Raw genomic sequence first — 23,377 nt, forward strand, 5'->3', positions numbered from 1 at the left:
TTTAAAATACATTTTTCATCTGAGAGGTTATATGCTTATTTTACTGTGGTATTAGGTAAAAATATACATAACTAGCACATAAGCTCGTGATTTCATGGATATTATTGCTAAATTAAATCTTTACATTAAAAATATGAGCTGAGTTAGATAAAAATATCAAATAAATATTAGTACAGGTGGCAAATGGATATGGCAAAAAGAATGAGGACATTGGAATGTGAATTAAATTCAGGAAACATGGTTTTAAGTAAAGACAGATAACATCTAAAATTGCTCTGGATTTTTAGAACACGTCTGCCTCAGTGTTGTCCTTTATAAGTCTAGGCCCCCTGTCACAAGCTCTAACTGGGCACGAGGAGAAGGTGCTTGAGTCCATGCTTACTCCCTTCTAACTTCAGGCCACTTTCAGCTAGCCAGCTGGGTGGCCCCTTGCCTCCCAGGTCTCAGCTCCCTGCTGGGACTGCTCTCAAAGAAGGGCCCTCCTTACTGCTCCTCAGTGCATGGCCCCGGGGCCAGCCTGAGCAACCCACCTTAGATCAAGCTTTCTTCCTAGTCTCTGCTCTCTGGTGCCACTCCCTCAGGTGGGAGACTGCATTCATGGCCCCCATCCTTTACCGTTCTCTATATCCACGTTCTCTGCCAAGTAACTTTGCAGTGCTACCTGCTTATGTGGGAGCACCTGGCTCCTGCTCTGTTCCTTGGCTGTGCTCCACCCAGAGCAGGAAATGCTTCTATTAAGGAACCAAGTATTTCCACATCTTCACAAACATGCTGCATGGCTGGGCCAGTATAAGCCTGCCCAGCAGTGGGGGGAGGGGGCAGTGAGGGCAAATAGGGTCCTTTTTGCTCAGCCCAAGGAACAAGAGGCCCTCCTTCACGAACCCCATGGTCCTTCACCACGTACTTCTCAGCAGACAGCTGTGTTAGCAGGGACTGGAGCTGAGGCAGGATGAGAGTGTAGGGATGTGTTGTGTCCTGGGGATGCTGGGGGAGTCTGGTGACATGCCTCTGCCCGACTCACAGACCGGAATCCTCATGTCTGCCAGGTTCTAGAGCCCTCTCTGTGTCACAGGTGGGTATTCTTTCTGGGTAGCCCTCCAGCTCTTTTCTGGGCTCCGTGATGTTAACATGATCTTTCTGCTCAGGATATCACACCCCTGAAGGGGTTCAGCCTATGTGTTGGTGAGTTGACACTGACTTGTGCTATGGCTTCTCCTCTGCTGGGGTACCATGTGAGCGCTTCACTTTGGCTACACTGTGCAAACATTGGGGTTTTCTGTCATGGCTCTGCTAGTTTCTCCACAGGGAGAGGCAAAGTTACTTGCAATGTTGGCGTCTCTTCGCTAGTGTTCCGTGTACTGGCTCTATAAAGGAATGTGTGTGTTGTAGGACATTTTTGCCGTATTTTAGCCACCAAGCATCCACTCCCTGGTCCTAATGGCATTGACTTCCTTCTGGTGAATATCCTTCCTCCCACTGTGGGAACCAGAGGGGCCAAAGCCTCCCTCTCCCAGCCCTGGGATGGCCAGACTTTGTCCTGGAAACTTGAGCTAGTGACGCAGGCATTGATGGGGCGGCCAGATGCTCCAATGGTCCCATGCTTGCTGGGGCAGAGGGAGCAGTGGTGCTGGCCAGGCTGTGCCTGTGTGAGTCAGGCTGGGGTAGCATTCCTTCTGTTCACTGTCCCACACCCCAATCCCTCCCCACTCAGCCCTGGTAACACTATCCCTACTACTAATGCTTTAGATGAGCATTACTTATTTTTAAACTTGATCCAAATAGACTCACACAGTATGTGCCCCTGAGTCTCACTTCTCCCATCCAGTGTCATGTTCATACTGTATTTTCATCAGAGCTACCTATATGCGGGACCCAGTGCAAAATGAAAATGCAGGACCCCTTGTTCAAAACTTAAGAATTTGAAGATGGGACAGTGGAGCCTAAGTCCAGCCTGGGGCCCTTCTGAGTGCCTTTGGGACCACCACATAATGCATGAAGCTGGCCTGGTCTTCAATCACCTATTTGCTTGTGTGTCCTTGTGGGTGGAAGCTGGTCTGATGGGGACCACGTGGCTGCCATGAATGGAGTATGAGAGAGTCAGTGTTTCTTCAGGTCTTTTATACCCTTAACTCAGCTGAGCCTCACAGAGGCCCTAAGGCCTGCAGGGCTGGCGATCATTATAAGCATCAGGCCACTTCATAGATGCAGAGCTCAGGCTAAAGATGCTACAGGACCACTCAAGTCCCACAGCGAGTGCAGGGGCTGAAACTTACCTCCACCCCCGTCCTCTGGCTCCAGAGAGCCCCTATTGCCATTAAACCATGCCCAGCCTTGCTTGAGACCCTGCTATATGCCAAATGCTGGATTCATGATAAAGAGAAGAAATCCTCCTTGCCCACAGGAATTTACAATCCAAGTGGAAAACAAAGACAGGACTTACACACATGAAAAATTATTAACCAAGACATTTCTTCCTTTGGGGGGATGCTTGTAGCTGCAAGAACTATGGGTACTTTCTGCATCTCCAAGCAGGAGGAAGGGGAGGTCTGTGGCAGGACGGAGACTAAGGGCAGGCAGATGTGGCGGGACTCTGAACGGAAGAAGTCTGAAGACGGGGCCCCAGCCTGGCTCACACAATCTCAGTGCCTGGGACAGAGGCTGCTTAGCAGAGCTGGTCAAGGGCCAATCCCTGGATGCCCCAGGGCTCGGGGAGGGAGGGTCAGGCCCCCTGGTTTCCACAGTGGGATGAAGGAAATTCACCCTCTGTGGTTCTAGAGATGTTCTATTTTCTTGATCAAGGAGCTGATGATACAGGTATGCTGACTTCATGAAAATTCACCAAGCTATGCACAGTATTTGTGCATTTTTCCACATGAACATTTCACTTCAATACCAAGTTAAGAGAAAATTTGTGAAAGAACCTGCATGCGGTTAAGGGATATACAGAGTGCTGTGTTTAACCTACCCTTGGGTGCTCAGAGAAGGTTTCCCAGAAGAGGGTCTGATAAATGTCCTGAAGGAGGAAGCAAGAGGTGAGGGTGGGGCTGTTCCTGGCAAAGGGGATGCATTCCTGTTATCTGGGAGGTAAGCAATGCCTGGTTGGGAAGAACATGGGCTAGTGGGTAAGACCTGCTCTGCCTCCAAGCTTGAGGAGGTGTAGAGGACAGGAGACACAAAGGCCAGCCTGTGTCAGGCTCCCAGACTTGCTGGCACCTTGGACGTATGTTTCTGAGCCATGAATCGTTCTGAGCTTGAGAGTCCAGTTTCAGGGGGTGGGGTAGATGGGGTGGGAAATGGGAGGCAGGGAGATGCCACTGAAAAGGCCAATAGACTTTGCTAAGTGAGCAGTGATGGCAATTGAGGCTAGGGGAGTGTAGAATAGGGAATGAATCCCAGAGACTGCTTTTTAAAATGGTATGTTTGGGGGATGTAACAGGCAAACACAAGTTCTTTGACATTTGTCCCATCAAGAGATGGAGTCTAACTGCCCACCTCTTGCACGTGGGTTGGCCTCGGTGACTTGCTAGTGAAGAACTGGATGAGGCTGAAGTGATGCTCGGTGACTTCTGAAGCTGGACCAGATAAGGCAGTAAAACTCCCACCTGGCTCTCCTTGGGAAGCTGGCCACCGTGCTGTAAGGAAGTCGGGGCCCCAGCTGGTCACTCTACTGAGGTCCCAAGAGCTGCCCAGCTGACCCCTGCCTACCTCCAGAACTGTGGTTTATGCCACTGTGTTTGGGTGGTTTGTTGGCAGCAAGAAAATATCTCCCTTGATTGTTAAGCAGAATCAGCAGGAGAGCTTAAAAAATTTCCAATGCCCAGGCCAGATCCAAACATTAACATTCTTTGGAGCTCCTAGCATTCGGCCAAGGTTGAGAACCATTACTGTAGACCAAACCTAAGACTTGAGCAAGAGTTAGCTTCAGGAGATGCCTTCCCATTTCACCCCCTCCCCCAGCTTTCTTTTGTGCTTTTTGTTCTTGTCCCCCCCTCCTCCCCCATTTCCCTCTCTGGGCACATGAAAGCGATCCCCTTATACAGCAGGGACTTTGAAATCAGTGCTTCAGTCCCTGATGCTTGTGGTGTTTGTTTTGAAAGCAACATTGACGAATGGATGTGGAGGGGAAGCAGGGAGGCTCCCAAGGCTGGGAGTGTGAATAGGATTGCCAGATAAAATACAGGAGGCCCAGTTAGAGTTGAATTCCAGATAAACAGGGAATTTGTTTTTAGTACACATATGTTCCAAATGGTACATGGGAATACTAGAAAGTTTTGTATTGTTTATTTGAAACTCAAATTTTACTGAGTGTTCTATATTTTTATTTGTGAAATCTGACAACCATAAGTGTGAAGCCAGGTCCAGGTGATATTTGGGCTTCAACTGGGAACATCTGTAGATTCCTGAGTCTCTCAAATGCAGGGCAGATACATCTCAGGAATCCTTAGGTCACTTCCCTTGGTGAGGCCCCAAGACAGAAGCAATAAATCCAAAACAGGCAGTTCTTGATTTGCATGATATTGTCTAACCAAACCCATGCATATTGGCAACTGTACCGACATTTGCATGCAGTTTTTTATGTAAACGTAAATTTTTCAGATCCACTGGGGGATGCCTGGGAGTATCATTGCTGGGTTGTATGGTAAGTTTATGTTTAACTGTGCAAAAGTACCAAACTGCCTTCCAAAGTGGCTGCACCATTTTACATCCCCACCAGCAATCCGAGAGAGTTCCTGTTGCTCCATATCTCAGGCAGCAATTGTTGGTGTCTCTTGTTTGGGTTGTAGCCATTCTGATAGCTATGTGGTAGTGTCTCATTTCTATTTTAATTTTAATGACAAATGATGTTGAGTATCTTTTTATATGCTTATTTGCCATCTGTATATCTTTGGTGAAATGTTCAGATCTTTTGCCCGTTTTTAAATTGGACTGCTTGTTTTCTTATTGCTGAGTTTTAAGAATTCTTTATATACTCTAGATACAAGTCCTTTATCAGGTATATGGTTTGCAAATATTTTCTCCAAGTCTGTAGCTTGTTTTTTTCTCAATCTCTTAACAGTATATTTTGCAAATGCTTTTAATTTTGATAAAGTACAATTCATCAATTTTTTCATTGCCAAAATCAAGGTCACACAGACTTTTTTTTAATGTTTCCTCCTAGAAGTTTTATAGGCTTGTATTTTGCATTTAAGTCTGTGATCTATTATGAGTTAATTTTGTATAACATATGAGATATGAATAGAGCTTTTTTTTTGCAAATAAACGTCTAATTGTTCCAGCATCATTTATTAGAGAAACTATTCTTTCTCCATTGAATCGCCTTTGCACCTTTGTAAAAACTCAGTTGCTTATATTTGTACGCAACTATTTCTGGGCTCTCTATTTGCCCCATTGATCTGTGTGTCTGTCTCTTTGCTATTACCACATTGTTGGGATTCCTGTAGCTTTACAGCACAGTATACCACTGTACACAATACACAGCACAATGTACAATAGTATAGCTTTGGATTCAGGTATGTGAGTATTTTTCAGTATGAGAGACCTACTTAAATGCACTCAAGAAGAAAAGGAGATTTGATTGAAAGGAACCAGGGACTTCTCATGTTGCTGCTGGGCCAGCAGGTCACCTGCTCTCCCAAGAGTGGTACTGGGCTGAGTCAAGAGCAGCTGATCCTCTTGGGGGATCTGCTTTCATCCTCATGGCCCAGCATCCCTGCAGCCTTCTGTGCTTTTGTATCATTCTCCACCCTCAGCTGGCCTATCTCAGCACCTCTGGCCCCAGTGCCCTCGCTTACTCTCAACATGGACATCTCACAAACAGCAGAGAGCTGTGTTTTTGGCTAGCACACAGTTTTGTTTTATTTATAAATAAATAACTTATTTATTTATTTATACAGTTGAATTAGTTGCTGATATTTTCAGATTGGGTGATTTCACAAAGAAGCCCAGAAATCTGGCTTCTCCTGGATAATGGGATCATGCTGGGCCTGAATCCCATGAGTCAGCTGGAGCTAAGTAGTGGTTAGGTCCCTTGGGTGAACTGGATCTCTAGTCTGCTAGCCCCTCCAGCCCTCTTTGCTCAATTATGTAAGAAGGTCAGTCCCCTCAGATTTCTGAGTGTGTAACCTCTTGTCTCAGGCTTCAGGGTTCCAGTCTAACAGAGAGAGCCAAGCAGTACAGCCAATTGAGACATCCACCCCAGAAACTGGGCAGAGTGTGGCAGCCAGGTCTCTGACTACAGGAATTATAATGACCAAGCTGATAAGCTTGAAAGCATTGTGAAGGCCATGCTTCCTATCTCATCACTGGACATGGTGGGGATGCAAAGTCAGGCCTGTTTCTGGGAGGCGGGGGGCTCCCTTTGGTGGCCATCTTTGGCATGAGGACTTCTCAAACCAGCTTTGCTGCACTTTCCTTAGAACTGCATTGCAATCTTAGATGCTTCTACCCNTTTATGTTTAACTGTGCAAAAGTACCAAACTGCCTTCCAAAGTGGCTGCACCATTTTACATCCCCACCAGCAATCCGAGAGAGTTCCTGTTGCTCCATATCTCAGGCAGCAATTGTTGGTGTCTCTTGTTTGGGTTGTAGCCATTCTGATAGCTATGTGGTAGTGTCTCATTTCTATTTTAATTTTAATGACAAATGATGTTGAGTATCTTTTTATATGCTTATTTGCCATCTGTATATCTTTGGTGAAATGTTCAGATCTTTTGCCCGTTTTTAAATTGGACTGCTTGTTTTCTTATTGCTGAGTTTTAAGAATTCTTTATATACTCTAGATACAAGTTCTTTATCAGATATATGGTTTGCAAATATTTTCTCCAAGTCTGTAGCTTGTTTTTTTCTCAATCTCTTAACAGTATATTTTGCAAATGCTTTTAATTTTGATAAAGTACAATTCATCAATTTTTTCATTGCCAAAATCAAGGTCACACAGACTTTTTTTTAATGTTTCCTCCTAGAAGTTTTATAGGCTTGTATTTTGCATTTAAGTCTGTGATCTATTATGAGTTAATTTTGTATAACATATGAGATATGAATAGAGCTTTTTTTTTGCAAATAAACGTCTAATTGTTCCAGCATCATTTATTAGAGAAACTATTCTTTCTCCATTGAATCGCCTTTGCACCTTTGTAAAAACTCAGTTGCTTATATTTGTACGCAACTATTTCTGGGCTCTCTATTTGCCCCATTGATCTGTGTGTCTGTCTCTTTGCTATTACCACATTGTTGGGATTCCTGTAGCTTTACAGCACAGTATACCACTGTACACAATACACAGCACAATGTACAATAGTATAGCTTTGGATTCAGGTATGTGAGTATTTTTCAGTATGAGAGACCTACTTAAATGCACTCAAGAAGAAAAGGAGATTTGATTGAAAGGAACCAGGGACTTCTCATGTTGCTGCTGGGCCAGCAGGTCACCTGCTCTCCCAAGAGTGGTACTGGGCTGAGTCAAGAGCAGCTGATCCTCTTGGGGGATCTGCTTTCATCCTCATGGCCCAGCATCCCTGCAGCCTTCTGTGCTTTTGTATCATTCTCCACCCTCAGCTGGCCTATCTCAGCACCTCTGGCCCCAGTGCCCTCGCTTACTCTCAACATGGACATCTCACAAACAGCAGAGAGCTGTGTTTTTGGCTAGCACACAGTTTTGTTTTATTTATAAATAAATAACTTATTTATTTATTTATACAGTTGAATTAGTTGCTGATATTTTCAGATTGGGTGATTTCACAAAGAAGCCCAGAAATCTGGCTTCTCCTGGATAATGGGATCATGCTGGGCCTGAATCCCATGAGTCAGCTGGAGCTAAGTAGTGGTTAGGTCCCTTGGGTGAACTGGATCTCTAGTCTGCTAGCCCCTCCAGCCCTCTTTGCTCAATTATGTAAGAAGGTCAGTCCCCTCAGATTTCTGAGTGTGTAACCTCTTGTCTCAGGCTTCAGGGTTCCAGTCTAACAGAGAGAGCCAAGCAGTACAGCCAATTGAGACATCCACCCCAGAAACTGGGCAGAGTGTGGCAGCCAGGTCTCTGACTACAGGAATTATACGGCCCCAGATGATAAGCTTGAAAGCATTGTGAAGGCCATGCTTCCTATCTCATCACTGGACATGGTGGGGATGCAAAGTCAGGCCTGTTTCTGGGAGGCGGGGGGCTCCCTTTGGCGGCCATCTTTGGCATGAGGACTTCTCAAACCAGCTTTGCTGCACTTTCCTTAGAACTGCATTGCAATCTTAGATGCTTCTACCCAAATTTCCTTTCTTCCTTCACTTGGTGTCAAGAGTACGCTATGGGCCAAAGTTCCTACAATTTTGTTTGGCTCCTCCCTCCCCCCATTTTCCCTCACAGGTGTTTCCCCTTATAAATTTCATCCATGTTAGTCTTATCTGGGCACCTGTTTCTCAGAAAACCAGGTCCAACCCAGGGGTGGGCGCCACTCAGCAAGTATGAAAGGACCAGATTCTTGGAGAAGGGGCTCTGGCTGTGGGTAAGAGAGATCTTGACCAACAGGCTTACCCCACCCTGTCCTTTGCTGGTAAAATGAAAGAATAGAATAGGACAACAAATCTCCCCAGTCCCATCCTGGTTTCTCTCTCCCCTCATGCTGTTACTCTGAGTCAGAAAGGCTCAGAGAAACCTCAGGGCCTGAGGTGGGCAATGGGAGGGGGTTGTAAAGCCATCAAGGCTAAAGTCCCAATTTGCCAACTAAATGACCCAACTAACCATCTTTACCAAACTCCTTTGAGTACATGAAGTGTCACAGACATTTGCTTGGTTTCTGGTCACCCAGCATCCCTCCTTCTTCTTTTGGTACCTGTGCCTGAGGTTTGGGGGCATGTGGTGCTGGGTGCCAGTCCAGCTTTTGCTGTTCTCCAGCCACATGATTGGTTCAGGACAGGGCCTGTGACCTAGTTCAGAGCGAATGGGATGCTCTGAGCCTTTTGCTGGGAAACTGATGGTTCTCTTTCTCAGAGCAGGCAGAGGTACCCACTGGACCCTAGAAGTTGAGAGTCTGGAGCTCCCAGACACCTGAGAATAATGTAGATGCAGTAAAAGGCAGGGTCCAGAGAAGAGAAAGCAAGCTCCATTGTTGTTGCTTAGGACTCTTAATAGAGCACAGCTGAAAGCTGACCCACTCCAGAACTTTTTGGTGTTGAGAGCCAATAAGTTGTCTTTTTTTTTTTTAAATGTTTTATTTATTTCAAGGAGAGAGAGAGAGAGACAACGTGAGCAGGGGAGGGTCAGAGAGAGAGGGAGACACAGACTGAAACAGGCTCCAGGCTCCAAGCTGGCAGTCAGCACAGAGCCTGACGCGGGGCTCGAACCCACGAACCGCGAGATCATGACCTAAGCGAAAGTCGGAGGCTTAACCGACTAAGCCACCCAGGTGCCCCCAATAAGTTGTCTTTTAAACGAACATAGTTTGTAACACATTTGCAGATTAATAAATTCTAATTGACACTGGCATTTGATCATCCACTAAATGGATCATTTAGGACTCTCATCTTTCTTCTTCTGGTATTATCACTTGATGGTCAGCTGACTTCTACATCAGGGAAAAAGCAGGTCAAAAAAATAAAAATTTTGAAAAGGCAAGGAATATCCAGGCTTCTGGGGGCCAGCAGCTCTTGTTGAAGCCCTGGAGCTTGTAGTGGGCATGCGAGGCTTTGCCTGCATAGCATCCTCTCCTCTGTTTTCAGATTTTCTCTGGGGAGACACCTTCTCCTACCTACACTCATTATGTTTAGAATGGAGTTGGTCCATCCCCTCCTCTTGGGCTCTCGGTGTGGACAATTAAGCCAACCAGTTTAGGAAGAAAGAGGTACCTTCTTCCCTCTGAGATTGCTAAATATGTACAATGATGACTAGTAATGTTGGGAAACGTCAGAATGAAGCTGACACAAAAGAGAGCACAAAGAAGAGGAGAAAGACATATCCGTGACTGTATACTGAGCTCCTGGGCCTAGCCTTACCTGCAACTATCACTGAACTTTTCAGTTACACGAGGCAACAAAGCCCATTGCTTTCTTTCTTTTGGTGGGAAAAAATACCATAAAATGTATTATATTAGCCGTCTTTAAGTATCCAATTCAGTGGCATTGAGTACATTCACAATGTTGTGTAACATTTAACAAATGTTGTGTCGCCACTAGTTCCGTAACTCTTTTATTACTCCAGAAAGACTCTGTAACCATTAAGCCATAGGAATTTATTTTCTCATAGTTTGGGAGGCTAGAAGTCCATGATCAAGGTAATGATCAAGCAAGTTCAGTTTCTGGTGAAAGATTTTTTTCCCAACTTATAGATGACTGCTTTTTCACTGTGTCCTCACATGGCCTTTACTTAGTGTGTGTGTGTGTGTAGAGAATGAGCTTTCTGGAGTCTCTTGTTGTAAGGACACTGATCTTACTGGATCAGGGCTTATTCTCGTGATGTCACTTTTCCTTAATTACTTCCACAAAGGACCTATCTCCAAATTCAGTACACTGAGGGTTAGAGCTTCAACATATGAATTTTGGGGAAACCTTCAGTCCATAACAGTTCTCCTCTTAGCAATAACAAGTCTTCCAACCCATAAACATTGATGTATTTCCATTTATTTGTGTTTAATGTCTTTCAAGAATGTTTTGTAGTTTTTAGTGCACAATTCTTTATGGCTCCTTAGTTCAATTCATTACTAAATATTTTTTATGCTAGCATAAGTGAGATTTTAAAAATTTCCTTTTCAGATTGTTCATTGTTAGTGTATAGAAATATAACTGATGATTGTGTGTTGATGTTGTATCCGATGACTTTGTTGAGTTTGTTAGCGCTAAGGTATTTTTTTGTGTGTAGATTCTTTATGGTTTTCAATGTATAAAATCATATCATCTACCAAAATAAATAATTTTATTATTCTTTTCCAATTGACTTCCTTTCGTTTCTTTATCTTGCCTAATTGCTTTGGCTAGAACTTCCAGTACTATGTTAAATAGAAGTGGTAAAAGTAAACATCCTTTTCTTGTTTCTGATCTTAGAGGAAAAACTTTGTCTTTCACCCTTGAGGATGTTACCTATGGGTTTTTCATATATGGCCTTTATAATGCTGAGGTTTATTATTTTTTTTATCATGGAAAGGTGTTGGATTTTATTAAGTGCTCTTTCTGCATCAATTTAGATTATCATGTGTTTTGCTTTCCTTTGTTCTATTAATGTGGTATATTACATTGATTTTCATATGGTGAAACACCTTTGTATTCCTGGGATAAATTCTACATAGTCATGGTATATAATCTTTTTAATATGCTGCTCAACTGGTGTGTTCATATTTTGTTGAGGATTTTTGCATTAATATTCATAAGGATTTTGGCCTAGATTTTTCTTTTCTCTTTCAATATTCATTTATTTTGAAAGAGAGAGACTGACTGAGAGAGGAAAGAGAGCCTGACATGGGGCTCTATCCCACAGATGATGGGCTCTCTCTATCCCCAGATCATGACCTGAGCTGAAACTGAGAGTCTATCACTTACCCCACCGAACCACCCAGACACCCTTATAGTTTTCTTCCTTTCAGGGCCTTGGTGACCTCATAGAATGGATTCCTTCTTCAATATTTTGGAAAAGTTTTAACAGAATTGATGTCTATTTTTAAAATGTTTGGTAGAATTTACCTTTGAAACCATTTGTTCTGGATTTTTTTTGTTGTTGTTGGTAGGATTAGTGATTTATTCTTCTTGTTAATGACCTTTTTATAATTTTCTATTTTTCCTTGAGTCAGTTTGTATTTTTCTAGGGATTTTTCCATTTCAAGTAGACTTATACAATTTGTTGGCATGTAATTGTTCATAGTATTCTTGTATAATTTAATTTCTGTAAAATAGCTAGTAGTATCCAATTTTCATTTCTGGTTTTAATAATTTGAGTCTCTCTTTTTCTTAATCTAGTAAAGGTACGCCACTTTTGATGATATTTATTTGAAGAATAAATTTTGGTTTCATTAATTTCTTCTACTATTTTTTATTCCCTGTTTCTCCCTAGTGTAATTAATCTTTGTTATTTTTTTCAAATGCTAGCTTTGGATTGTTTGCTTTTTTTTCTTGTTCCTTGTGGAATACAGTTAGATTATTGGTATATTAGTTTGCTAGGGCCACCATAACAAAATACCACAGGCTTGGTGACTTAAACAGCAGACATTTATTTTTTCATAGTTCTCGATGATATAAGTCCAAGATCAAGGTGTGACTAGGTTGGTTAAGACTGAGGCCTCTTTCTTTGGCTACCAAACAGCTGCCCTCTTGCTGTCCCTTCACCTAATCATTCCTCTGTGGACACATGCCTCTTTTGTCTCTAAATATCCCCTTCCTTTTTTTAATGTTTATTTTTGAGAGGGAGAGGAGGGGCAGAGAGAGAGGGAGACAGAAAATCTAAAGCAGGCTCCACACTATCAGCGCAGAGACGATGCGGGTCTCTAACTTACAACCTGGAGATCATGAACTGAGCTGAAGTCAGACACTTAACCAAAGTTAGATGCTTAACCAACTGAGCCACCTGGCTTTCCTCTAAATATCCACTTCTTAAATTGGATTAGGGCCCACTCTAATGGCCTAATTTGAAATTTTTTAAAAATGTTTTTCATTTATTTCTGAGAGAGAGAGACAGCGTGGGCAGGGGAGGCTCAGAGAGAGAGGGAGACACAGAATCTGAAACAGGCTCTAGGCTCTGAGCTAGTTGTCAGCACAGAGCCCGACATGGGGCTTGAACCCACAAACTGTGAGATCATGACCTGAGCCGAAGTTGGGTGACCAACCGACTGAGCCACCCAGGCACTCCTCTAATGGCCTCATTTGAATGTATTCACCTTTCAAAGCCCTATCTTCAGACATAGTCACATGAGGTACCAGAGGTTAGGACTTCTACATGTGAATTTGAAGGGGTGACAATTCAGCCCATATCAGCATCCTTTTACTTTCAATTCTTTTGTGTCTTTCAATCTAAAGTGAGTTTTTTGTAAATAGATCAATCATTTAAAAAACCCATTCCACCAATCTCTGTGTTTTAACTGGACTGTTTAATCCATTTACATTTAAAGAAATTATTGATAAAGAAGGACTTAGTTCTGCCATGTAGCTATTTTTGTGTGTGTACCTTTTTTTGTTCAATTCCTACATTTTTATATTTATTAGATTATTTTGTAGTGTATCATTTTGATTCCCTTCTTTCCTTGTAGGTATATATTTTAGTTACTATAGTAGTAGTTGCCTTATGAACTATAATTAACATCTTGAACTTATAACATCCTAGTTTGAATAATACCAATTTAGTTTCAATAGTGTACAAACACTGTGCTCCTATACAGTTTTGTCCTTCTCCCTTTATATTGTTATTGTCCCAGATCACATTTCTATACATTGTGTGCCCATTAACATAGATTTATGTTTATTGTTTTATGCATTTGCCTTTTAAATTGTAGTTGAAAATAGAGGAATTACAAACCAAACCTATGGTAATACTGGCTTTTATATTTACCTGCGTAGTCACTACTTTTTTTAAATTGTTATTTTTATTAAAAAATTTTTTTTGTAGTCCCTGCTTTTATCAATGTTCTCTATTTCTCATATGACTTTGAGTTATTGTCTAGTGTTCTTTTATTTCAGTCATACAGAGTCACTTTAGCAATTCTTATGAAGCAGTTCTACTAGTCATGAACTCCTGCAGTTTTTATTTATCTGGAAATGTTTTAATTTCTCCTTCATTCTTGATAGTTTATCTAAGATAGAATTCTCTGTTGAGAGGTTGTTTTTTACTTTCAGAACTGAATATGCCCTTTGGCCTCCATGATTTCTTTTTTCTTTTTTAAACAGGAGGTGCTTTTTTGGTTTATACGGGTTTAAAAATTTATTTTTATTTTTATTTTTTTATTTTAGAGACAGAGTGAGAGCATGAGCAGGGAGGGGGCGGAGGAGGAGGGAGAGAGAGAGAGAGAGATTGAGAGAGAGAGAGAGAGAGAGAGAGAGAATCTTAAGAAAACTCTATGCTCAGTGTAGAGCCTGATGCAGGGCTCAGTCCCCATGACTCTGGGATCATGACCTGAGTTGAAATCAAGAGTCCAACACTCAACCAACTGAGCCACCTGGTGCCATGGCCTACATGATTTCTGATTAGAAATCAACTGTTAATCTTATTGAGGATTCCTTGTATGTGACAAGTTACTTATCACTTGTTGCTTTCAAGATTGTCTTTTTTTGTGTGTTTTGAGAATTTGACTATAGTGTGTCTCAGTTATAGACACCTCTTTGAGTTTATCTTGCTTGAAGTTCCTTAGGCCTCTTGGATGTGTGTATTGAAATCTTTCATCAAATTTAGGAAGTTTTCAGCCATTATTTTTTCAAAAAATTTTTGTCCCTTTCTGTCCTAGAACTCTTATTGTGCATATTGTTGGCATGCTTGGTGGTGTCCCCCAGGCTCACAGGCTTTATTAATATCTTTTTTTTTTTCCTTTCTATGCCTGACTAGATAACTTTGAGTGCCTTATATTCAAGTTTTCTGATTATTTCTTCTGCCTGCTCAAATCCTTTTGGCTCTTTCTAGTCAATTTATTATTTTATTTTTTATTTATTGTATTTTTCAGCTCTAGGGTTTCTATTTTGTTCCTTTTCATAATTTTGATCTCTTTATTGCCATTCCCTATTTGTTCATACATTTTTCTTGTGGTTTCCTTTAGTTCTTTGTCTGTGATTTCCTTCAGCTTTTTAAGCATGTTTAGGACAGTTGATTTAATGTCTTTGACTAATATTTCCAATGTCTGGGCTTCCTTAGGGATGGTTTATAATTATTTTTTTTTTTCCTGTGAATTGGCTTTACATCTTGGTTTTGGGTATGTTTTGTATTGTTTGTTGACAACTAGATATTTTGAGTATTATTATGTGGTTAACTCTGGAAATCCGATTTTCCTGCTCCTCAGGGATTGCTGAGTTTTGCCTGTTGAAGGTTGTTGTCATTTCTTTAGTGATTTTTCCAAACTATCTTTCAAAGCATATTCCTTGGTATGTGCGGTCATTGAAGTTTTTATTCTGTTATCTCTACAGCCGTCCAGTGACTTGATGAAGATTTACTTAAAACAAAGTGTTCTGTCCCTTTAAATCTTCTGATAGATGCTGGCAGGGGAAAAGGCTGCAATCCCAGAAGGCCAGTGTCCACCTGTGTCTCAGGGAGTTGGTAGACTGACTGAAATGTTTCGGAGGACAATGACCTTACTGCCCACACTGGCATCAGCCAACCACTCCAGGAATGGTGGCTGCTAATGCAACAGCTGCATAGTGGGGTCCTGGCTGAGGAATGAGGCATGGCAGCTGGTTCTCACCCCTCCCCCATCACTATCCTCCCACCAACAGGTAGTGAGTGACCTTTTCTTTTATCATGCACTCTCCTGGTTTTTTAATGTATCTGTTCAGGTTCCAGAGTTTCAAAATAGTTGACTCTTGAGTGTTTCCGTTTCCAACTGACAGTTGTTTTTGTTTGTTTGTTTGTTTGTTAGGTTTATTTTGAGAGAGAGAGAAAGAGAAAGAGAGAGAGAGAAAGAAGGGGAGGGCCAGAGAGAGAGGGAGAGAGAGGATCCCAGAGGCCCTGCACTGTCAGTGCTGAGTCCCTCGTGGGGCTTAAACTCACAAACCATGAGATCATGACCTGAGCCGAAACCATGAGTTCGACACTCAACTGACTGAGCCACCCAGGTGCCCCTCCAACTGACAGTTGTTTTGATGAAGGGACTGATCCTTAGGGCCTTCTACTCTACCATTTTGCCTCATGTCCTTCTGAATCCCTCTTTTTAAAAGTTTTGTTTTTTTCCATAAGTCACTTTGAGTTTCTATTACTGGCTTCTGAGAGACGGCAACAAACTGTAGCAACTGCCATGCTTGGTGCTATGTGCTTTTCAGATTTAAAAATGATTTCATCCCTTTCCTTGGAGGGGAGGCTTATGTGTACCGAAAAACCGCATACGACAAGGATTGAAGTGATCAGTGTCAATCCTAAGGATAAGCAGATGAAATACTAGGGGAACTTCATGGAGGGCATAATCTTTTGACCTTGGGGTTAAGGACAAACCTCCTATAGAATTATAAGAACCTCATCTAAGGTCTTTGGCCCTCCCTTGACTACTAGATCCACAGACAGTTCTGGTGCCTGCTTGATCACCTCTTGCTTCCCACGCACAGGGGAGGGCCTGGTACATGGAAGGGAGTCAACAATATTTGCTGAAATTTAACTTTGTTTTATTGAAAGTGTTTTGGGGTGGCTGATATTCACCTGGATGAGTGATTATAATTTGAGGGATTTTAGATGGATGGAGGAAGTTTTCACTGTCAGCTTTAATACTTGAGATCACCATCATTCTTCAAGCCAACCCTGAGGCAGGGATAGCTCTAAGACTTGTACAACAGAATGAACCTCAGGAGGTGGTTAAATGTCTTGCCTAAGCCTTGTCAGCAGGCAAGTGACAGAGCTGGGACTACAACTTGGGTCTGTCTGGATTTTACAGTTCAAGTTTTTCTGCTGTTACTTCTGAGCTCTTAGGACCGAGTGAAGGAAGCGGCATATGTTCATGGAATGTCTACCAAGTCCCTGTTCTGACGGAGCTAGTGTTCCAGTGTGAAGAGATGGTAACAAGTACAGAAGCAGATAAAACTGATAATCCTAAAAAGGGATACGTGCTATGAGGAAAATTTAAAAAGTGAGGTGCTGGAGGATGCCTGGAGGAGAAGGGAGGGTCTTCTACAGACAGGGAAGCTTTTTTATTTGAATCAAGGCCTGAGTGATGTAAAGGAGTAGACCGTGCAAAGATCCAGCAGAAGTATTGCAAGCAGAAAGATCAGTCAGTGCTAAGACCCCAAGGCAGGAGAAGAGCAAAACCATCATGGTTGGTATGAATGGCAGGGGGCTTGCAAAGCAGTGGTAAAAGTGGGTCAGATATAATGCAGATTCTAGTAGGACATCCGGATTTTATTCTAGTAGCAGTGAGAAGTCATGGAGGGCTCAAACAGGGAGAGTGATATGATCTGGTTATTTTTAAAAGCTCCCTCAGGCTGCTGAGCTGAGAATAGATTGGGGGTGCATGAATCAGAGTCTTTGGCTGCTAGTGATATAAAATATGATGCAAACTGCCTTAATCCATCAGATAATTTACTGGCCTCTTTAACCAGAAGTGCAGAGGTAATGTAGACTTCGAGAGCAGAGTTGGCTGCTTCAGCCCTGAGTCAAGTGCTGTGATATAGTCAAGAACTCAAGTTCTGTCTCTGCTCTGCTGACCACAGATTCAACTTCATTGTGAGTCTAGGAGGTGGCCGGGTGGTTTTACTAGAGTGGAAATACACAGGGCCCTGTACTTCCCCACCAAGGGATGGATAGATTTTTTTATGGAAACACTTTCAAAGAATGAAGGAGAATGTTTTCAGAAGCCTTCAGGAAATCTCTATTTGTGAGGTATCACATACCCATTCTGGAATCAACCGTTTACAGGGAAAGTGCATTGCCTTTAGACTGGAGCTGGGGGTGGGTCAGCTTCCCAAAGGCACAGGAACTATGTGGGCTAGGGTAGACCAGCCAAAGGAGGGAGATGGACAAAGGGCAGCTAATAAAGTCCATTACAGAGGGCAAGAGTGGAGGCAGGGAGGCCAGAAAAGAAGCTACTGAGGAGGCTGAGGATAGAGAGATGATGGTGGAGATAGAGGATGTGATAATGAGAAACATTCAGATTCTGCCTCTTTCCAAGGTGTTGGATATGCAGTGAGGAAAGAGGAATTAACATTTACCATTTGTCCAAGTCTTCCTTGAGTCTTTCTTTGAAGCATATGGAAAAAGGGTGAATCTGGACTGGAGAGCTGGCCAATAGAGAGGGAAGAGAAACAGCAAGCAGGTACACAAAGGTGTAACCTGCAGATACCTCCAGGCCTATACCCATCTGTACAACGCTGAACAAACAGGATCCATTGCTACTGTTAGGAACTGGAGCAGAGGTGGTGCTTAGGGCAAGGCCAATTCCGGCTAGTTAAGCATTAATTGGGTGCCTACTGTGTCCAGAGGGTGTAACGAGAAACAGAACATAGTTTTGAAGTAAGAGAAAAAGTGTGGGCAAAGTTATCCTTGAAAAATCACTTAAATAGTCCAAACATAGCACTATATTAATATAAGCACAGTAATTAATACATATGCAAAATATAATTGCATTTTTTAATTCATTAAACAGGCACAAGAAAGAGTTGAACTTGCTAAAATTAAATTATGTTCTTACAAAGCAGCTTTGGTGCATGAATTAACCTTCTACCGCCAGATGCAGCGCTAAACGACTTGAAGACGAAGAGGGCACAAGGCTCATCTCCAGGATCACTCACTCAGCGTGGACCCCGGATAGAATAAAAGCTTCCAGAGGGCTACAATGCAGCTGAACCTCGGGGTACGCCNCCGGGCTGGGGCCCTGCTTGGGGTCCGCTCCCCCCCACCCGCCCCGACGGCCTCTCCTTCCCGCTGTGGGCCGCAGCCTTCTGCTCCCAGGCCCAGCTCGACCCTGACCGGGTACCGGGGAGGAGCACAGCCTCCGTGCTTGGAGAGAGAAAGTGTTGGGAGAAACTTTTGTCACGTGCTTTTGTTGTCTTTTGTCTGGAGCCCTTTGACCTTCCAGGGGAGGGAAGGGATGGGGAAGAGGGAGGTGACTGCCCATTTAAGTTGCATATCAAAGTGAGTTTTTAGACCTAATACTGACGGCAGTGCGTGGGAAGTTTTTGGTTTGGGGTTCGCGGTAAATGGAGTGCTCACCTTATTAACTTTTTAAAAATCGTTGCAAAAATGTATAGACATCGTTGCTCTTTATCAGATTGCATGCAGTGCAAACTTTGGTTGTTTAGTGTTTGTCAAAGTGGAACGCAATTTTATTAAATTTTAACTTTAATCGTGTAAGTTTTAATCTGCTAGTGTATAGGGAAGAAAATTTTGCATTTCCTAGTGGGATTGTAATTTGAAGAAGTATGTCCGATTTAAGAAATACGGTGTTGTTTAATTTGAGTTTTTTTTCCTTTAAATTTTGTAGCATTTCAGGCTCTCCAGAAAGTGTGAAATTCTTTATTTGAAAAGCAGTATTTACTTAAAATGTCCTATGTCATATTGAGAGGATCATGGTTAAAAGGGAGAGGAGATGTTTCAAAAGTGTAAACAATGCCCTAGCTTTGTCTGTTGAACATTCCTGTATAAAAATAACCCCACCTGACAGGTGTACAAATTTCCTCAGTTCAGCTAGATGAGGGGCTTTTGGTAGAAGCTAAAAAATCCTGGTTTGCTTGGAAACCACCTGTTAGGAGGAACTGTGGGGATCTTTCCTACTTTCCACTTTGCTCTGGTTCTAAATTATTTTCTGCATTGGATTTCCTTTTCTGAGAGCCATTTTTTTCTAATGTCATATACAACTGCCAGGTTTTATTATTTTTTAATTTTTATTTATTTATTTTAATGTGTTTTATTATTTTTTTATTTCTGAGAGAGAAAGAGAGAGACAGCGTGAGCAGGGTCAGAGAGAGAGGGAGACACAGAATCTGAAGGAGGCTCCATGCTCTGAGCTGTCAGCACAAAGCTCGACACGGGGCTCGAACCAACCAACCGTGAGATAATGACCTGAGCAGAAGTCGAAGGCTTAACCGATTGAGCCACCCAGGCACCCCACAACTGCCAAGTTTTAAACTTGGCTTTTTTTTTTTTTTAAATCCATCAAGTATTGTGTTATTTAATTTATAAGATGTTAATAGATTATAATTTTTCTTTTTTGAAGAGAAAAAGAAGGGAAAAAAGACAGCCCTTCATGAAACCAATTTGTTCTTTTTTGGCAAAATCATTTACATTTTTTGTTCTTTTAGGAAATATGAAACAGACCCTCAGAAAATGGGTTCCCATTGCCTTTAGTCTATAGGGGAATTACTCATCTCCTTCATAGTATAACATGTGCATAATGCTCACTTGATGTTTCCTTCCATTTGTCATAGTAAAAGAGAAACCCTTAGTTTTATTCTGATGTTAGTGAGGCGGAAATACCAAGGATACATTTTGGGGTGCTCTGAACAGCTTTCTGGAATAGTATCTAGTTACATTTGAAAACTGTCTTTCCAGTTACAGGCCTGTGGGAATCTAAAAAACCATTTTCAGTAGACATTGACTGTGTTACCAAATTACTTTTCTGTGTTATGTTAATGTTTTGACACATAAAAAAAAGCATGTGCGTGTGTGTCATGGGTATGTAAAATTCCCAGGTGATAAAACCCTCTGGTAAATAGACTGCACGGTATTTTAAAGGATCTACTTCAGTGAACAGGAGACTCATAATGCCACAAAATATCTTAGTTAGATAGCTATACTTTATTATAGATTAGTATAGGAAAAATTTATATAGTAAATACTCAGTTATTTTGTGAGGGACCGTATTTAGGCTTTAAAGCCAACACAACTGTAGTACGGTGAACTCTCGTAAAATAGAAGTGTTTGGATATTCTTGGAATGAAAAAGGGAAGAATATCACTTAGTATTTTTTTAAAAATAGAAATCCAGTTAAATGTGCTTTAGAACTCGGGTTTTTCCAGTGGTTTTCCCATTGTGAGAGAGAATTAACGCCTGAAGAAAATGATTTGATTCTTTTTTCTTTTTTTTGGTACATAGCTAGTAGGTTCTAGATGCAGAGGAGAGAAATTAATTCATTACATACAAGGATACTTTAGGTTTAGGGCCTTATTTTCACTGGGAGCCTTGGTTGAGAAGACTGTTAGGTAAAATGTGGCCTAAACGTTGCTCATCAGGTTTTTTATTTTTTATTTTTTTAATGTTTATTTTTGAGAGAGGGAGAGGGAGAGCACACATGCACAGGGAAGGGGCAGAGACAGAGGGACACACAGAAACCGAAGTGGGCTCCACACTCTGAGCTTTCAGCACAGAACCTGATGCAGGGCTCAGACCCACAAACCCTGATATCATGACCTGAGCTGCAGTTGGTTGTTTTTAACAGATTGAGCCACACAGGTACCCCAAGTTGTTTTAAATTCAGCTAAGAAGTGTAACAAGTTGATCCTTCTCCTTCTGTTTTTCCCTTGTTTTTACTTTGAAACACTGAATAACGACAAAATTAGTGACTGAGGAAAAAAGACAAAGGTGAGGAGGGGCATAAATGAACCACAGACCCAGTAATGGCAATATCTGTAATAAATGGACAGGGTCAAATATTTTAACATAGTTTTCATTTATAGCATCAATACTGAAACACTTTCAAAAATGTTTAAAAAAGTTTTAAAAAGTCTTTTTATTTTTTTGAGGGAGAGAGAGAGAGACAGAATACAAGCAGGGGGACGGGCAGAGAGAGAGACAAAATCTGAAGCAGGCTCCAGGCTCTGAGCTATTGGCACAGAGCCTGATGCAGTGCTCGAACTTACAAACTGAGATCATGACCTGAGTGGTGCTTCAATGCTTAGCCGGCTGAGCCACCCAAGCCCCCCAAAAACATTTTTTAAAAGTTAAAACCTGTTAAAACTTTGATTTAGCAAAAAGATGCATACAGAAAGGTCCTCTTCAGCTTTGTTTATAACAATGAAAAAACTAAAAGTCCAACGTTAGGGGATTGATTAAATAGGTCATGATATGTATGATGAACTTTTATGCAGTCATTAAAGATTATAGAGCAGTATGTATAGTGTGGTTATAGTTGTGTTTATATGTATGTAAGTATTCACAGTTTATATAGGAAAACACCATTATATGTTTTAGAAGCACACAGTTTCATTTCTTCTTTTAGCTACAAGTGAGTGACATTGGTTGAGATTTTAACTCTTTCGATAAAGGCTGTTGATAAAACTTACTTTAATTGTAATGAAAATTATTTAAAAAAAATTTTATGCTTTATTTTTGAGAGAGAGATAGAGCACAAGCGGGGGAGGGACAGAGAGAGAGGGAGACACTGAATCCGAAGACAGGCTCCAGCCTCTGAGCTGTCAGTATAGAACCCAATGCCGGGCTCAGACTCCTGAACCATGAGATCATGACCTGAGCCAGAGTCCAACGCTTAACTGACTGAACCACCTAGGTGTCCCTTGGATGTTGTTATCTTTAACTGCCAAGTACTTTTCTGGGCCTGAAAGTAACTCTTGGCTAGTTTGAACACCATTTCGTATGGTTTATTTCTTGGTTATTCCAGAGTTGATAGATCTAATTTATTCAACATCTATTCCCAGTTGATTTCCTTTTTTCTTTTCTCCTTGGAGGTTTTAGTCTTATTTCTCTGTCAAAAGATTACAGGGACAAGAAAGAACTTTGCTCATCTTTTTTTTTCCTTTTAACTACATATGTTTTTTACCAATGGCAGTAAAATGTTTGGTGGAAAACTGTGAGCTACTTAGGAGCTTCTCTAGACTGACCTATGGCATGCAAGTTATGATTTAGGACTGTGGGGGGCTCTTTGTTGTAGGGAACTTTCCTCATACTCAGATCTTGTTAAATCTGGTTCTGTCTTAGAATTGCATTATTTTGAAAGTTTTGTTTCTTTGCTAAGGAGATACTTCTACAATACCTGCATTTTATATTTCCAGATACTGTTATCTTTTATTAGCAGAATTACTGAGATTTTATTGAAATGTAAAAAAAGTGGTATATAGTAATATTTTCATAGGTTTATTTGCTGGATAATAGTAACTTTGGAAAATTAATGAGAGTAATATTTATTATTTTGTTATAATTACTGCTGAGTGGTTCATGTAATTGTCAATTGGAGTTTGGAATAATTTATTCTTTCCTGATATAGAACCTGGGTTATTAAATGCATTAACACTAAATATCTCAAATTCTTCATAAAGCAGAACAACTGATTTAACTTAATGGAGGGTTTTCATATACTGCATATACTTTAAGAAACCATCAGTCATGTACCTCATACAACAGCTGTTCTTCTCTCCAAGCCCAGAATCCAAACATATATTTTTTCAACAATTACTGAGCAATTCTACATGCCAGGCATGTATCCTCCACATGGCAGACATGTACCTACTATATGCCATCTTCTGCTGAGGACACAGTAAGGAACAAAATAATGTCCTTGCTTTTGTGGAGATTACATTCTAGGGGTAAAGGCATGGAAGAGGCACATTTAAAATATCAGATGGTTTGTGATAGGTAAGGCTATAGAAGAAGAAAGTTTTGGGGATGAGGGGGAGGGTATTTTGGAGAAGAGCTTTCTAGTCAGGGCAGCCAGCTTAGAATGAGTCAAGGTGAGTTGTAAGAGTTTTGGTTTTTATTTTTGTGAGATGAGAAACCATTGGAATGCGTTTTGAGAATCATACTGATCTTAAATTATAAGCATCCATTTCTTATGTGTGAAGAAAGGGAGAG

The 23,377-nt window shown here is 41.5% G+C and overlaps 1 protein-coding gene across 2 annotated transcripts in view; it reads left to right on the forward strand.

The window, feature by feature from the left end:
- Nucleotides 1–1,109: 1,109 nt before the first annotated feature.
- URI1 (URI1 prefoldin like chaperone) overlaps nt 1,110–23,377 on the forward strand; it is a 95,220-nt gene continuing 72,952 nt past the window's right edge. Inside the window, exons 1-2 of one of the 2 annotated variants that reach the window (XM_077754624.1) lie at nt 1,110–1,182; nt 18,306–18,428. In XM_077754624.1, the coding sequence (XP_077610750.1) occupies nt 18,411–18,428 (18 nt within the window). In that variant the 5' untranslated portion in view covers nt 1,110–1,182; nt 18,306–18,410. Of the gene's footprint in view, nt 1,183–18,273; nt 18,429–23,377 lie in introns of both variants that reach the window. The other variant, XM_077754625.1, reaches the window with a different exon arrangement.

This window comes from Crocuta crocuta, unplaced genomic scaffold, assembly GCF_008692635.1.
Source record: "Crocuta crocuta isolate KB4526 unplaced genomic scaffold, BGI_CrCroc_1.0 scaffold121, whole genome shotgun sequence".
In the NCBI taxonomy this organism is placed as follows: domain Eukaryota; kingdom Metazoa; phylum Chordata; class Mammalia; order Carnivora; family Hyaenidae; genus Crocuta; species Crocuta crocuta.